This window comes from Zootermopsis nevadensis, unplaced genomic scaffold (assembly GCF_977971745.1).
Source record: "Zootermopsis nevadensis isolate Lab colony 2312 unplaced genomic scaffold, Znev_1.0 Znev_ptg000045l, whole genome shotgun sequence".
In the NCBI taxonomy this organism is placed as follows: domain Eukaryota; kingdom Metazoa; phylum Arthropoda; class Insecta; order Blattodea; family Termopsidae; genus Zootermopsis; species Zootermopsis nevadensis.
In genome coordinates, this window is record NW_028259177.1 from 779461 (window position 1) to 796403 (window position 16943).

At 35.0% G+C, this 16943-nt stretch overlaps 1 protein-coding gene across 17 annotated transcripts in view; it reads left to right on the plus strand.

The window, feature by feature from the left end:
* LOC147871602 (uncharacterized) overlaps positions 1–16943 on the plus strand; it is a 49708-nt gene that overhangs the window by 842 nt on the left and 31923 nt on the right. For 9 of the 17 annotated variants that reach the window (XM_087360673.1, XM_087360672.1, XM_087360661.1 and 6 more), the window contains exons 2-16: positions 2–95; positions 546–2072; positions 2393–2709; positions 2957–3142; positions 3899–4012; positions 4313–4480; positions 4957–5205; positions 9023–9160; positions 10116–10250; positions 10342–10467; positions 10823–10981; positions 11247–11442; positions 12342–12540; positions 14271–14462; positions 16475–16645. In XM_087360673.1, coding sequence (XP_087216799.1) covers positions 737–2072; positions 2393–2709; positions 2957–3142; positions 3899–4012; positions 4313–4480; positions 4957–5205; positions 9023–9160; positions 10116–10250; positions 10342–10467; positions 10823–10981; positions 11247–11442; positions 12342–12540; positions 14271–14462; positions 16475–16645 — 3686 coding nt within the window. In that variant the 5' untranslated portion in view covers positions 2–95; positions 546–736. Of the gene's footprint in view, position 1; positions 96–435; positions 2073–2392; positions 2710–2956; positions 3143–3898; positions 4013–4312; positions 4481–4956; positions 5206–9022; positions 9161–10115; positions 10251–10341; positions 10468–10822; positions 10982–11246; positions 11443–12341; positions 12541–14270; positions 14463–16474; positions 16646–16943 lie in introns of all 17 variants that reach the window. The other 8 variants (XM_087360676.1, XM_087360674.1, XM_087360662.1 and 5 more) reach the window with 7 other exon arrangements.

Below are 16943 nucleotides of genomic sequence, written 5' to 3' on the forward strand. Positions count from 1 at the left end.
GGTTAAAACATGGATTATGAGTGAGAATGGGATACTGATGAGAATGTTTGGAGCTAAGTGAAAAGAAATTGTTGGAGGAGGAGGAGGTAGTTGAGGTATGTATAATACATAACAGGGTTTTGCTAAATCTGAAGGGATGACTTGGAAGTCCTAGGCATAGATGGGAGAGTATTAAAATGGAAATTAAAGAAATAGGATGCAGGGTATTAATTGAATTCCTGTGACTCAGGATAGGGTGCATTTGTGGGCTTTTATGAAAACTAATGAACTTTTTACATTACAGAAAGTAGAATTTCTCCAGTAACTAAGCATCTTTTAGGTTCATGAGAAGAGCTCTGCTGGTTGTGATTAGTTAAATTACTTTTTATGTGTAAACCATACTACATTTTAAGAATTACAGATTGCAATAAAAGTTAAATTGTGTGAACTCTGCAGATTTTCAGTGGCTGTGATGGTTGTACGACAAGTTCGTGTTTCAGTGATTGTGTAATCTGCTTTATTAAGTGAGTGTGATAGGTTGTTACAAATGTTTAAACTTTATGCAGGGCTCAATTTGAACTAGTGAATTTTCTGCTGCATCAACAAGGAATACCATGTCTACAACAGCAGGAGATGAAGACTCAAGTGTTCGAGTGGCTGTCAGGTTGGTTCATCAGCTTTTTGTTAATTTTAATCTGGATTACATGGATGATGGATATTGGGTGTTGTGGTCCAGGTACTGTTGCAGTTGCAAGAAATGACTGTACAGTACCTGAAACTCGAAGGTTTACTGGCTGCAAAAGAAGAAGGGGAGCACATGCTTAGAGAACATATTCAGGAGCTAGAGGAGGCTCTGTGCACTGTGAAAATGGACTCGGAACAAATGAATCAGGATAGTTGTGAACTAACTCTGAAAGTTGCCAAGGCAACGAATTTGTTTAAGAAGCTGAAGTATGAAAAAGATGAACTTTCTGAAAAATATAAACATTTACAAGCAGAGAGGAATCAGTTAGCATCAGAGAAGAAGATGACTGAAGAGAAACTCAAAGACGTGGCCTCTCAGTTACATAAGTTAAAAACAAGCTGTAGTGTAGATGAGAATGTATTGGCGTCTAGTGGATCAGAATTGCCTCCTGCCACAGAGACACGTGCTGGTGTTGTAGTGACTCCATTGGAGTGTGCTAGTGTGACTGAATCCATTGTCAGCAGTGGTCAAGATGTTACAAGCAGTTTTGACAATACTGAAGTTGTAAATTACAGTGAAGATGGAGATCAGATTTCTGATAGTGGGCCATTGAAAAGACGGAAAAGAAGTACTATGAATGTGCCAGAACCTGTTTCATCATTCTGTTCATCAAAATTGTTAGAAAAGTTAATTGTTTTTGAAAGAGAGAAAATAGAATTAGCAAATCAACTTGAAACTTTGGAGTCAAAATTTCAGGAGAAGGAACTTCAGGAACTCCTATATATTGAAGAAAGCAGTGTGGCCAAGTTGCACTGTAAGGAGCTTGAGGATAAATTATTGCAATTAGAGAAGGTTAGAATAGAGAGGGATACTATTCTTGAAGAAAAAAGTTACCTTGAATCAAAGGTTGTTGACCTGGAACATGAAAATACAACATTTCGTAATTTGCAGACAACACTAAATACTGAACTAGCAAAGGAAAAAATTGCAACTGAAGACAGATTGCAGCTTGTAAAACAAAGGCTTGAAAACGTTATTGATGAGAAAAATTGTACTGCAATAGAAAATTTATTTCTTGATCTTGGAAATAAAGCAAAAGAGGTTGTATTTTTGAAGGAGAAAATGAGGTCACAAGAACAAACTTTACAGTTGTTAAATGAGAAAATACTAATTTTAGAGAAGTCTAAAGGAGAATATGCAAAGAAAATTAATTTGTACCATGAAGAATTGGCTAGGGTCCGTTCTGAACTTGAAGAATCATGGAAACAGCATAATGCTACCAAAGAAGAACTAGGAGCTTGTAGGAAGCAACTTGCTGTGCTATGCATGCAGAAGGAGCAGTGTGAGTCTAGCAGGAGCCGACTGTTGCAGATGAAGACGGGTCACACTGAAATCACTCCTGTCTGTAGTGAGTCACTTTTCATTTCATTTCAAATGCAGAGTTACAGATGAATGTTTGATCAGATAGTGAAGTAAATGGAAATGAATATGAAGACAAAGAGCTTATAATTATTGAAGCCAAGGACTTTACTGTGGTTTGTTTGATCTCATCTGTTCATTATTGGGTGATGTAGTAGACTTCTTTATGAGTGTTTCAGAGAACTTGACAATTACCATTTTCAAGAACTGATTGACAGATTGCTTTATTGATATTTTTTTAGTAAGATGTGTATCTGTGTCCTTTTTAATTTTAACTTGTAATTTAAATATTAATGTATTAATTTCCAGCATCATCACAGGAGGAATTGCACAGTATGTTAAAAGAACTTGAAATTGAAGTTGAAACTCTGAAAAGTTCCCTGGAGGATGAGAAAAATCATAATGAGAAACTTACTTTGGAACTGGAAATGGTTCAGAAGAGTGATAGTGCAGCAGTTCATTCGGGAGTGACAGATGTTAACAGCAATGCCAGTAGTGACAGTGGCATGCTTGAATTACAACATAAGCTGGAACTCATTCTCCGGAGCAACACAGAGTTGGTTGCTGAGAAAGAGTCTCTTCTTGACAAACTTAAGAATCAACAACAGTATGTTGGAATGTTGCAGGTATATTTTATAAAAGAAAATGAATGCCCTTGACTCCCTCCTGCAGTACAGAATTTGTTCTGAAATATGGCCATATAGTACAGATTTCTTATGTGGAAACTCATTGTTCTGATTTGAGTTCTATTCATTTCTTAGTGTTGTGTAGAAACTTCATCTGTAATATTTGTAATTTGTATACATCTGTTAGTTTTGTTTGTATGCCCAAAATAGGTAAGCATTATTAATCTAATTTTTTCACATAATTCAGCGGGCTGGAGGATATGAGCAGGTAGAAAGTTGGATGTCAAATCTGGACAAGCAGCAGAGTGACTTGATGGCTGAATTGCGAGCATATCGAGAACAGCACACAAGCCTGGCAGAACTTGTGGGTTCCACAGGAGTTTTACAGGAAACATTATACAGGCAGAAACATGAATTATTGCAAAAGTTTGAGGTGGGTTAATACATAAATCAAACTTTAATGCTTTTAATTTGGATTTAAACATCTTGATCACATGTTTTACTTTTGCATATTTGTTATTTCTTAAGAAGACCGGTGCATTTTCTGTGAAGCTTTGGTAACACTTCACAGAGCATCTAGGTTAGTAGTGTAGAACAATTTGAGTCTGTATTTCATCATCTCTATCATATTTAATTCTTATAGTGCCTGCATCAGTTACATTTGTGTAAAATGTAGAATTGTATAAAAATCTGTGGTGTTCTTGAAGACTGGTCTTGATGTGACAACTACATTTAAGTCATAGTTATCTTTGTTTTTGAAATAAGGGTGTTCACCTATTCTTAAGCTAACCACAAATGAAAGGTTTTGTCAGTTCCTCCAGGTGAATGTTTCGAAATGGACCACATCTATTTTGGTGTGGCCTTTTTCCCTTCATGATACATAAAAAACCTTCTCATTTCTTAAGCTGTAAATAAACTTGTCATCTTACTGAGATATGGGGAAGAGGAGACAGACACCTGTGGATTCTTCTTCTTCTTCTTCTTCTTCTTCTTAGTATTATACCAAGGTCAAAACTCTGGCTGTTGGACATGGCATGTGGGGGCAGAGCTGGTCTGGAAGTGATTAAAAGATAGGGGAAATAAACCTGTTGGGATTTTGACCCTGGCCATCCAGCCTGTAGCCAGTTCCTTTAACATTTTTTGCATACTACATTGTGCTTGAATATGAATACGTTTAATTTTGAATTAGGAGATGAATGTGATCAAGATAATGTTGGAAAATGAGAGAGTAGAACTGAAGAGTGCACAGCTCAAGATACAGATGATGGAACATCAAATGCTAGAAAAAGATAACATTTTCCAGGTAAGTTGATTATTGCGTTTGTTAATTAACTGACTCTGCGGTAGTAGTATGTGAAGATTTGACACCATCCTCCGTCAAGGAGTTAGGTGACTCATTGCCCATTCCAGACTTATTCATCGCACAGCCTCTTGAAAATTCTTCTTGGGTTCTTAATCTATGTAGTTTGTAATATTTTAATAGTTTTGGAAGTCTGTCTGTTTGCTTTCTGTTAGCATGCTGAATTCAGTAAGTAAATAAACAAAGTTCCGAAGACCCTGCTTAGTATGTTTCTCTATATTGCAATTTGGTGTGTTATCTTAGGAGCTAACACGCCAGAAACGCTTGTTGGAGCAGGATCTTCATGAGATTGAGGACCGACTACGTGACCAAGAAGACCGACTACAGACACAGAAGTTGGCATTGGAGGCTGAGATACGTGACCGTGATTTGCGTATCCGGCACTGGCAACTGGAACTCAGGGCCAAGCAAGTGTGTAGTTCAAAATTCCATTTTTTGTTTATTTAACAATGCTGTCAGTGGCTGAGACTATATACCATCAGATGTTAGGTTGATTAATAAATTAGAAAGGATATGCAAGGAGGTGGTCATGACCTGGTTTAGGGTACTGTACTGGAAGTAGAACTGCAGAAAATATATTTCAAGATACCTAGTCTCTAGGTAAAGATTTAAACCAGGTACTTCATTAGTATTAAGCAGGAGTGCTGATGACTTAGCCTCCTTGCTCAGTAGTACTGAGCAATGTAGAGGGATATTTTTACAGCCGGAGTTCCACTGCTCTTCTTTTATCAGCTAGCATTCGGTAAGCAGAAACATGAGGTCCTCTCAAGGACCTCTGAAACTGCTGATCATTAAATTGTAAGAGTACTTTGTAATTCAGATGGGAGAACAAAGTTCTCAGGACCTTGCCTGTTTGCAGTTTCGTTGCATTAATTTATTTGTCATAGGTTGAAGTAAGCTCTGCAAGGACTCTGGAAGGCTTTGATCAGCAGTCAGACCAATCCACAGTTGAGAGTGATAACACTGGTGAACAGGAGAGGTTAGAGTTGATGCGTTCCCAACTGGAAGAGGTGCACAAGCAAGCTGTAGCTCGCCTTAAACTTTATTTGGAGGAGCAGTTTACTATACGTGAGACAGAACTGCAGAAGAATTTCATGTCAGAAGTGCATACACTTAAGCAGCAGCACACAGAACAGGTAAATGCAGCTATGTCTGTGCCATGACACATATATACTTTGGTATTTACTAATAGGTACACAATATACAAGACTGCCATATTTATGTGATGTCAGATGCAAGACATGCGTGTATTTTGAAACATGATTTCAGGAGAAATTAATCTTGGTTGTGCTGTACACAGATTTCAACCAGAAAAGTATGTGTTTTCCTGTGTGGTCATACTTGAGGATGAGGGTGTGAGTGGGGTATGTGTGTTAATTTACAACTCCTTGGCTGGATGTCATGGTAAATTACTGAACTCAGTTTTAGTTTTATTGTAAGAATACTTTCTTTTTGTAACCTCACTTATGAAAACCAGGGACAAAGTCATATTTACTAATACATAACTATTTAAGAGAGAAGTCTAAAGTACTCAGTTTTGAAAAATGGAATTTGAATTTGGTGAGGTATGGCACTGAATGGCATGCTGCCTATTCCACCATCACAGATGAAATAAATTATGCAATTTGGATTTTCTGTAGCTCTTAATGGAGTCAGTATTTTGTACTAATATGGGATTATAAGTAGGTTTCCCAATTAAGTTGTATTTTTTTTAGAATATCTATATTGGTCTCTTTGAGGTGTCTGTACATTATTTTACCTCATATACTATATACTGAATCTGAATTTCAGGTCTCAGGGTTAGGTGTTTCGTAGTTTTCTATGCCCTGTTCTCATGTCACTGTCTAAGAACGCAGAACTCCAGTAAATAGCGGGCCTTGTATTTGACATATGTAATATTAGAAATCTTACTGTGATAATGATTATTAATTTATATGAATTTGAGGTATTTTTATAGTTCTCCGTAATAATGACGTGTGGTTGTGTATGTAGTAGCTATAAAAAGAACTGAATTCTGAAACTGCCATTGTAATATCAGGTTCCTATGTAGTTACTGATGTATTTCTGAGGTTTCTTTAACGGATCCATTCCATTGTGTGATGCATTTTTGCTTACAAGTTGTCTCTCCATCCTTGAGAAGCAGGTTCCTATTATGATGGTCTGTCATGGCATTTGACATTGACTTTTGACCAGAGAGTTTTACACTTATTTATTTATACAACTAGAACTGATAAAGTATTGTATATGTTGTAACTAGGGTTGCCTGCATTGAGAAAAATTAGAATTACGAAAAATGTTCTGATGTTTATAAAACGATATTTTATTTCTGTACTATTAATATTTACTTGTTATTTCTTGACTGTGACAGCAGTCTCATAGCCTGTAAAGTCATTGAGGTTTTGCAGTAACAGTTTCCAAAAATGATATATGAGGTGCCCATGTAGTGTGAAATATTGTGGTTCAAATAACTGAAGACGAAGTGGAATGAACAATGAACTGTGTGTAGTATTTTCTCTGCAGCAGTAATTCTACTTGATATATAGTCCTATATTTGAGAAAAGTGTTTATTTTTTGGACATTTTCCCCATGATATTCTTACCTTAGAGTCATTCACCATTTTATGGCAAGTGTATGTGAGCAACTTTTTTTACAAGTGGTTGGCAAGCAGAGAAGATACACTCTGCCATCTCCTTACAAAGTACACTTAGTATTAAAACTTTGACTTGAAGGTTAATGTCAGAAGTGATTGATCTCTTGGAGGCTATTTTACATGTTTGAAACATGATTACTGTTAACTCTTTCATCTCCAGTATTTTCAGTAATACTCTGCTGGAAAATGTTGGTGTTAAAAAGTCACAATACCCAATATTTTTTTACAAGGTAAAGAAAATTAACTTTTGTAAATGTTAAGATGTTGGTTAATAGATGTACCTGACTTCACAGATGCAGTATTAATGTTAAGAAATTTGTTTTTAATCAGGCAGACATGTTTCAAATGATATTTCATATTACTTCTGATATGTTTGAGACTTATTTTAAATGCAAGTTTTCTAAAACATAGCTTCGAGTTTTAATTTAAGTTAGTCATAAGTTGTCTATGGTTTGCTGTGCTTGATCCTAGTGTTATTCTTTGAGACTTTCCAATTGTTTCTTCCATGAGCTCTGGAAATGGCATATGAGTTTTATTTCAGGAAAGGGGTTAGAATTCATAATTCCTGCTTAATTTAAAATAATTGATTATATATTATTATGCATTTATTGGTTTGTATCAAAAGTGCATGCCATAGGCTTGCTTTAAGAGAGATAAAAGAAGGGGTATTTGTAAGGGTTGGAATCATGTGTAATTTTTTTTAGAACAGTATTTATGTAGTTTAATTTACTTTTTACAGTAGTTTGATTCTGACAGTAAAGATACTCAGATTAATTTTAACTGTATGAGATGACATGGAACATAAAACCATATATTTAGTGAACTCATGCATTATTTTCGATTTGTAACTTATACATTCTGTGCTGTGTCAGAATAAGGTTATACATGGTAACTGTACATTTTTACTGTTAAGGTCAATGTTTAATGTAAAGTGTAGTCTGGGTCAGAACTGTTGCCAGCTTAAATTTTTAATTTACAGATAATCCATCTATCTTTTAAGCCTTGGCATAGGTTGGTGCTAATATTGTAGGATTTGAGGTTTTCACAGTAATGTGAATATAGATGGTGATATCTTGGTTATTGTGCTATGTTGCATTTTGGCTGTGTGCTGGAATTTCTGAGGAACATGTTCCTCCACCTTCAGGACAGAACTTAGCCCTAAAGATGGAGGCACAATGTTCCTTCAAAATGATGGCACAGCTAAAGTGCTACATGGCACAGCAACCCAGAAGTCCACCACGGCTTGGGCTAATGTTGTGTAATTCATTTTGTTTTCTGCTTTTCACAATTTGTTTAAGGCACTTTTATGGCTCAGGCTTAAAGACTGATTTTGTAAATAATTATACATATTGGGAATAAACATTTTTTTATTTAAAAATTGATTGGTTTTATGTATTTTTATAAAAGAAGCTGTGCTCTTCTGGCCCAGACTGTCAGATTGTGAGCATTCTACTGAGCCTTGTTCGGTTACCATAATTATAGATACAGAATCCTGCCTGAGGGTGATTCACATTGGTCAAGGTTTATTAGAAACCTGGCCATAGCGTATCATTTGCATGTAAGGACCATGAAGTCTAATGACTCTTCAGTTTATTACAAGATGTTAAACATTTTCTATACAGTGCATACCTCTCATCTTCCTGTTTTCATTTAATGGGCCACAGGGGATGCTGGACACTGAAGTACAGCTGACAGTGTATGATACCTTTTAAGTGCAGACTGCAGAATACTGCAGGAAAGACATCAGGATTTGGTAACTCAATGGAATGCATGTCTCAAGGCATGTGTTATCAGTATAATTTGGCCAAACAGAACTCTAGGAATCACTCTCTGGCAGGTTTTTGTTGAACTTCCTCTATACTTGCAGTATGTTTAGTGTATATAGATATAGTATTTAGAAATTCTCCATGAACACACAAAAATGGGAATGAGTCAGAAGAAGAAAATTAAGAAATTTTTTGCATTTTATTGCTTCATCTTTTCTGTTTTTACAAAATTACTTAGTTCCCTAAACGGTTGCTGCAGCTATATATATGATCTGTTTGGTATTTGTATAGGCTGTTGGTCTTATGGCAGTAATGTTATGATGCATAGTGCAATAGACCACAGAGTAAGTACATGACCAGTGCACAATTACATTTCTAGACTGATGAATCGGGCAGCAAGCTAATATTTTTACACACTCTGTACCGTATTGTTTCACTTTACTTCACTGAAGAAAACTTTTTTCAGCTCTTGTAGATGCACAGTATGTGATCTGAAGTTTCATTTGAGTTAATGAATTTACTGGCATACGTTTCTAGCTTATGAGTATACAGCAGCAGCTGGATGCAAAGGCAAAAGAGGTGGAGGCACTCCTGAACTCTGAACTGCACAGTCAGCTTGGCATCAGTCAAAATCTAGTCACAAGACTGGAGGCAGAAGGAATGGCTGCAATAAAGGTGATTTTATGATTGTCTATAATAAGTAACACACTGGTACTCAACTTTAATGTTCTCATTAGAATGGCTGTCAGATATTTGAAAAAACCGCTTTGTGTAGCAAATTGCAAAGTTACAGGATGTTCATAATTTTCAAGCATTTAATTTTAATCTGAAAGGTAAAAATAATATTTAAATTGTTTAAGAATAACTGTACCTGTATCGAAGTTCTGAACATTTTTCTTCTCCATTTGCTCTGGCTATGGGAGTATCACCATGCTTTCATTACACACACACACACACACTTAATAAAAGTTTGAATTTGCTATGGATTCAAAAATTGTTGATGGAGTAATCTGAAATTGTGGTTAAAAATGCTGCTTCCAAATGGGAAGGAAGGCTTAATGAGAACACCATTTCAATGCTTGTGTCCTGATATATTAAGTATTGAACCCATGAAATGTGGAATTAAGTCCATATTATTGACAAACATCCAGGTGGCATACTTTTGTTGCAGAATTTTGAGGTGGAAGAAACTCCATTGTCTTCAGTGTAGAGTTTTGCAATTCTATATTGTTATTAATAGATATGGTACTTAGGAGTCTGATGAATGTTCACTTAGGAAGCTATTTTGATGTGTTGTAATGGAACATACAATTGTGTTTTGAACTATACAAATTACAAAATGCTGTCAACATAATACTTTCATATTTATATGCACTTTGATTTAGCACCTTCCATTTTGTGTTTGTGTATTTGTGCTAGTCACCTGAGTGGTATTTACAGTTTTATGGTGGTATATGTTGTTGTGTATTGAACTGTTCAGATTGAAGTAATTAATGCTGTTTGAGTGGAATGTGGGAGTGCTGTGTTGAGAGCATTTATTCGTTTGTAATCCCTGACATGAATTCTTGATGCTTTAATTTATCTACTTGTGTGGAAAGTGCAGTAAGAATGTCATTGATTCTTTTAACAGGAAAAGCAAAGAAATGAACTGGATAATATGAAGAACAACTTTGATGAGCATCATACTGAAATATACAGTGTGTTGAAACAGAAGTTTGATAAGTTTGCTGAACAACAGATTGCCATAGCCTTGAAAGTTATCCAGGTATGTAATCTTTCTATCTTTTCTGAGACTAATATTTTATACTTTGAAGATACGTGTAAAATAATGTTTTTCATTCATTATCTTTTGAAAGCATGAACATGAGTCAGTCCACCAACAGAGAGTTTCCAACCTCATCATGAAACATACAGAAGAACTGAAAGTTTTGCAAGCAAAATTGGAAAGTCAGAGGCAGGAGGAACTCCTGCTGCTTCGCCAGGTAATGTAACTGTGATCAAGTTTCTCATATTGTTAGTTATAAAAGAATTCTCATACTCTATCTCTGATACTGTTACCTACATGATTGTATCTCAATGTCTTCCTTATCATGATGTAGTGTACCTAATTTTGTCTGAGCAGTATACCCTTACTGCAGTCAAGTAGATTGAGTTCATATTTTGTGGTGTTTTTGTATGTTGTATACATTTCTAATCATACACACAAGCTTCTTACCTTCCTTTAGGAATAGTTTTAGCCTGAATTAAGTAACAAATTATTGTAATAAATGTTGTTGTTAATATGATCTGGAAGTATCCACGTGGTGGAAATATATATTATTTTCTTATTTGTTTCAGGATTTAAATAAAAAGCACAATGATGAACTGAATGAGGTAACAAAAGGGTTAAAATTAGAAATTTCATTGCTCAAACGACCACATGATGGCAAGTCGAGTCGAAGCAGTGTGCACCAGTTGAAACAAGAAATGTGCATGGAATACACATCAACTCTTAAGGTTAGATTTCTTAGGTTTTTCAAATTAAAGAACCAGACTTAAGGAAAATGTGAGCGAGTAGGGATCTGATTTAGCAATTATGGACTACTGTTAAAAACTCAGGTCTGTATTGTTGTATTCTGATTTTGGCTTTCACAGACTTGGTCTGTTTCTTATTTCACAGATGATTGAATATATAAAGTATTTTTCTTATAGGTTAAAATCAATTTGTCAGCTGTAATGTAGGTTATGCAGAAGAAATTAGGTCATCTGTGACATGTTTCAGGGATGGGTTCAAACCTGGTACAGTGATTGTCAGGAACAACTGGAGGCTCTGAACAGGCAAATTTATGAGGTGTGGCAGCAAGAGGAGTCACAATGTCAGCAGTCAGATGCTGATGGTCCAGGAAAAATATCTGTAACTCATATTGACATTAGGAGGCTCCTTGAGGGCAAAGAACAACTACTTGCACAGGCAGAAGGTAAATTTGGGTTTCTTATCTATTTTCTGTGTTGCTGTTGCTCTTCAAAATTTGGTTATCACTGCACTGTACAAGTGACTGTGAAAATTAGGAATAATGTGACCAAACTGCTTTGTCTCTGATACATTAATGTGTTTTTTTGCTCATAAATGTTTAATGCTTGATTACTTAGTTGTTACTGTACCTGAACACACTGATGCCCAGGTAACTGGAGAACTAGTTTTGTGCCGAGTCCAGTCGACAGAGCGAAGAACACATATATTTTAATAAATTATAATTCAACTAATGATTGTTTAGAATCTGCTGTGTTGATGAAAGATGCATTTGTCCATCATTAGTGATTTATGTCAGAAATTATAAATTTTACTGCTTGCTATTTGTCAGTAACTCTTCATTTGCTGTAGACATATTTTGACTGTGTATTTATTTTTTGTTAATAGATTCTCATCTTACAGCAAAATAAAGTAACTAACTGAAGCTGTGTAGTGCCTGGAGTCAACTTAGACCTGCATTCAAATCTAATTTGTTTAAAAGACAAGAGGGTGCAGCATTTTTAAAATAAATTCTTTGTGATATTACATATCCCTCAGATTTTAGTATTTATTTATCTTTGAATGGGTCATATATTATTAAAGGTTTGTGGGTTACCCTGTTAAAATCTTGGCTAGGTAGCTGACTCCTGACATGTTTTTATGATTTCCCTGTTTCTTTGTGTGGTTGTTAAGATAATAGCTTGCCTTGAAATAGACCACAGTTACTCCAACAAATAAATTGTTACCTACTGTCTGTTTATGACTATGCCTCCATTTTATTTGATGCTGTGCAGTTGAAATTGTATCATTGAATAGCCTAGGAATCAGTTTGTTACTTGTATTTGCATCTTGTTTCTCTGTAAGCAGTTTTACACACAGAAGTGGCAAAGCGTCACATGGGAGCATTGCATAGTCTGCAAACTCAGTTAGATGCTGAACATTCCAAGCTTGTAGAGAAAGTTGAACACATGAAAAGAACTGTCCAAGAAGGAACAACAATAGCAAGTCTACAAGATCAGATAAGCAAATTGACTGCAGAGAAGGAAGAGCTCCAAGACAAACACAAGTAGGTCTCTAATGTGAATGAACATCTTGCATACTTTTGCAGCAGAGAAAGGAAGTAATGTTTTTTAGTATGTTTTGCTTATTTTATCTGTGGCAGCTTTACCTTTAATTTTGCTTTTGCATATTCAAAGCTTCTGTGCTGCTGTATAGCATGATTTATAACTACAGCTTCATGCATTGCTGTTTGTATATATATTTATTTTTGTAATGTTTTATGCTGGCATGAAGAACTGCCATATTTATTTGCACAATTCTTGCCTTAGCTATCATGCTTGTACTGTGAAAGAAAAGATAGGCAATAGAAGCACTGTGAAATGCATATACACCAGTCAGCATAAAATCTCACAGTAGCAGTTACTTTTTTTAAAACTGATTTTTCATATCTTGTTTTCTATATGCAACTGCTGATTAATAACATCATCCGGGCTGTGAGCTGTATCAGTTCATAAAAAATTGATATTTCAGGATTTAAATGATAGGAAAGCAACCTGTTGTGTGTTATAGAATTAATGGTACTTTGTATTGTAATCGACAGTGAAAAGTACTATTATTATTTCAGGATTTGATGACATCATATCCTGATGATGGGGAATGTCAGTTTTTAACAAATTGATTCAGCTGATAGCCCAGAAAGATTTTATTAATGTTAGTTTCTGTGAAAGCTTCAGATCATACTGTTGCTGATTATTACTTTATAATAAATAATTTCAGAACCAGAATCTAATTTGTGTTTAAAGTCATAACAAAACAAAACTATGATTATTTACTTTTTAACCATTTCATTTTGGGTTGGCTGAAATTTCAATACTTTTATGAAAATTGTCATTACTTCAATACTTTCTGAAGGTAAAATATGTAATATGCTGTATGTAAGTCAGAATTTCCAAATAGTGTTTTGAACAGGATGGTGGCTGGGTATCAGTATTGGAGACCTAAGCATAGATTGGGGATAATATTAAAATTGATGAGGTGAACAGAATGTACAGGTGTGGATTAGGTTTGACTGACTTCAGATATGGTCCAGTGACAGGCATTTGTGAATGCTGTAATGAGTCTTTTGGTTCCACAAAAACAGGGATTTTTTTTATCAGTTTAATAACTATCAGTTTTTCTATAAAGACCCTATGACATTGACTTAGATGACAGTGGATATTTTTAGTACATTGACCAATTATAGTCATTCCTTAAGAAATGAAAATATGACAGAGAGAAAGAGTATTTACCATAATGAGCCAGCTGAGTAAATTCTTCCTGTACCAAGCAGCTTGAAAGCATAGTATTTTGTGTGACTTAAATTCAGGGGATTTGTATCTCAGACGGCATTGATTGAATGGGCTGAAATTATTTATTGATTTTACTTAGTTGTTCCAGGCAAACTTTTTACTTATTATTTGATGTTAGCCTTGGTCCTTTTCAGTTCATCATGTATAATCGTAATAATATCTTTTGATGCTAAATAATGTTAGCATTGTTAAATATCCTATGGACCAGAATTGTATAATTTGCTTCATTATTCAACATTGAATGAATTCAGGTAATGAAGTCAAATAGTTTTGGTGTTATGAAATAGCACATAGCCACATTGGAACATATTGAAAACTGCCATGATAAATGCATGGATTGTGTAAGTAAGTACAATAGTGTATGAATACAGAATATGGTTTTGTTTTGCATTAGACCATCTGATATTACATGAAGTAGTTTGATATTTGCACCTCTCACTACATGTAGACTGGCTGTGGACTTGCTATCCCATGAGCACAGTGTCGAAGTGGCAAAGTTGCGTGATCTCATAGCAAATGTGAAATGTGGCAGCATTTCTGGCCTCACAGAATTGCGTCAGGAAATGGAGGCTAAACATGCCAAGGAAATGGAAGAACTACGTCAGTACTTTGAACAGAAATGTGCCGATGTTGAGAAACAGTAAGTTTGTGCCTGTTATTTTTATGTCTGATTGTCAGACATGGTAGTTTGTATTGTTGGTGCATTTTGAAGTATGTGTAAAAGTATGCATTTTTGTTGCATTTTTATGTGTGTTCTTAGGAATGAATATTTTGATTTTTAAATGTATTGATAAGACCTAGCTCTAATGTACCTATTTAAATTTCCTGTTTTCTCTTTTGTTCAGTATGTGCAAGTTAAGTACATAAAAAACTATTATGATTCCCTTTTTTGATTAATAATCATTGTATATTCCCATTGTTATATTTTGTTTGTGAAATAGGAGAACTAATTTTCTTGTTCTTCCATAAAATCCATTTGTCCTCAAGTTTATTGTAGCATATGAAACACCCTCTTCTACACAAAATACTCACATGTTAGGCACATTGGTAATGTTTTATATTGAATACTCTAATAAAAGCATTCCTTTTCTGTGTAATTTGACTTCATCAATATTACAGTCTGCATTTGCATTATTATTTATTAGAATCAAGTACACACAAAGAAATGGAAAGTTGAAATTTGATATAGAATTATACTTGCTAGGATTTGAGGTTATCATGGTGGTGAGTATGAAGATGGCTGTCTTCTGGGTTATAGTGTTGTGTAGTCTGGTAGAAGTTTACCAGCATTTCAGAGATCCTTGCTGCCTCCATTATCAGGGAAATCTTGTACAAAGCAATGTGGCACTACAACCCAGAAGACAGCCATATTTGAGAACCACTTGTCTAGGAGGTTCTGTAAAGGAATGTTACTTTGTAACTAACCAGTCAGCTAATTGAATGAAGTACCTAACTAACTAACTAACTGATGGAAAAGGGAAAACTTTGGATATCAGTAGATATTCAAGTGATTAAGACATTCCTTATTACAGAACTTGCAAGGTTTGTCCCTTTCAACATAACAGTCCACAGCTGCACCTTATCCTGAGAGCCATTTCAGTCAATTTACTACCTTGTGACCCATGTCCCTAAGGTCCATTTTTATGTTGATTTAACTGCACTTGTGTCTCCCAAGTGGTATTTACATGAAAGTTGCTAAACAACATGCTTTTTAAATTTTATGAATTAAAAATGAACTAATACTATCATCATCTGTGGCTGAGATTGTCTTTTCTCACTTTCCCCATTTAATTGAATCATAATAAAGTACTGCATTCAGCTATACACTTAACACATGCAATTTTCAACTGGTGATTATTTTTATATATTTCTGCTTCTTCATTATAAATATACACTATTGAATAGAATTTTATTAACAGGCATTTGTTCTCTGTTGTACTAATCTTTGTGGTAGGCTTTAATGATGACTATAATTTGATTGCATTTTATTTATTTATGTTTCCAGACAGACTATTTAACCTAACTTTTTAATACCATCATTGTCATTATGCATTGATATTTTAGTTAGGTTAGGTTGTCTTATGATAAACTTCCCAACATTCTTCTCTCTCCTTCTGTGAGCATTCTTTTTGTATCTGTGTTCACTCTTTCCTTATCCCCAGATTTCTCAATTTCATCCTTGGTCTTCCCAGTGGTCATATATTTAGCTGTCAAAGGAATCTGTCATCCATGTGTAGCATACATGCTGGTGGCAACAAACTTTATTTGTTTTAATCTTAACAAACTTCTTATGCTACTGATAGTTTTTCTGCTCTTTTTTTGATAACATTTATTTTGTATCATCTTCCTGGATTAGCCTTACTCTGTTATTGTTTCAGCTATAATTTTAAGATTTTAACCTAAAATATTTAAAGTATGATGTTGATGTTTATGAAATGTGTTTGGAATACATGAATCTTCCATTCTTTCTAGTTGTTCCCGCGAAGTCCTGTAATAGTTTCTAAAATTGTACTGCAACTGATTGATTATATCCTAGTTTGATGCCAGCAGAAACCTTAGAATAGTTTAAAAACCCTGCCTGGCACGTGTTTTTGTTTCCAGATGTCTGTTTCATCATACCACAAGATATGCTAACACTGATTTGTGTTTCAGTTATTCGGAGGAAGTGTTTAGTCAGCATAGCCGGAAACTTTCTGGGAGTAGCTCAGGCTTGGAAAATGAAGAACTTGTGTCTGACATGTACTATACTGGGGGAGATCACGGTCAGCGTCTGACAGCTCTCACACACATCTGTGACTCTTACAGTGTGGAGCCAAGTTTCAAGTAAGACTTCATTTATTTATTTGTGCAGCATAATGATTACGTATCAGTAGGGGAGTTCTTGGCCAGCTGAATAACAGTGAACTGTTAGAGGAAGTCCATGTGTCATGGTATTTTAGACATTTATAGCAGTTTTCTCAAAATGACTCATTGTGTCAAACAAGTGTATATGAATTAAAATTTCTTTCTCACTGAATCTGAATCACTGATTTTGTAATTATTTCAAAAAGTTTTAGAAATTATTTCTGGCCGTTAAGTGAAGTGGTAGATGTGATCAGGTTAAAGTATCCTACTTGATTTC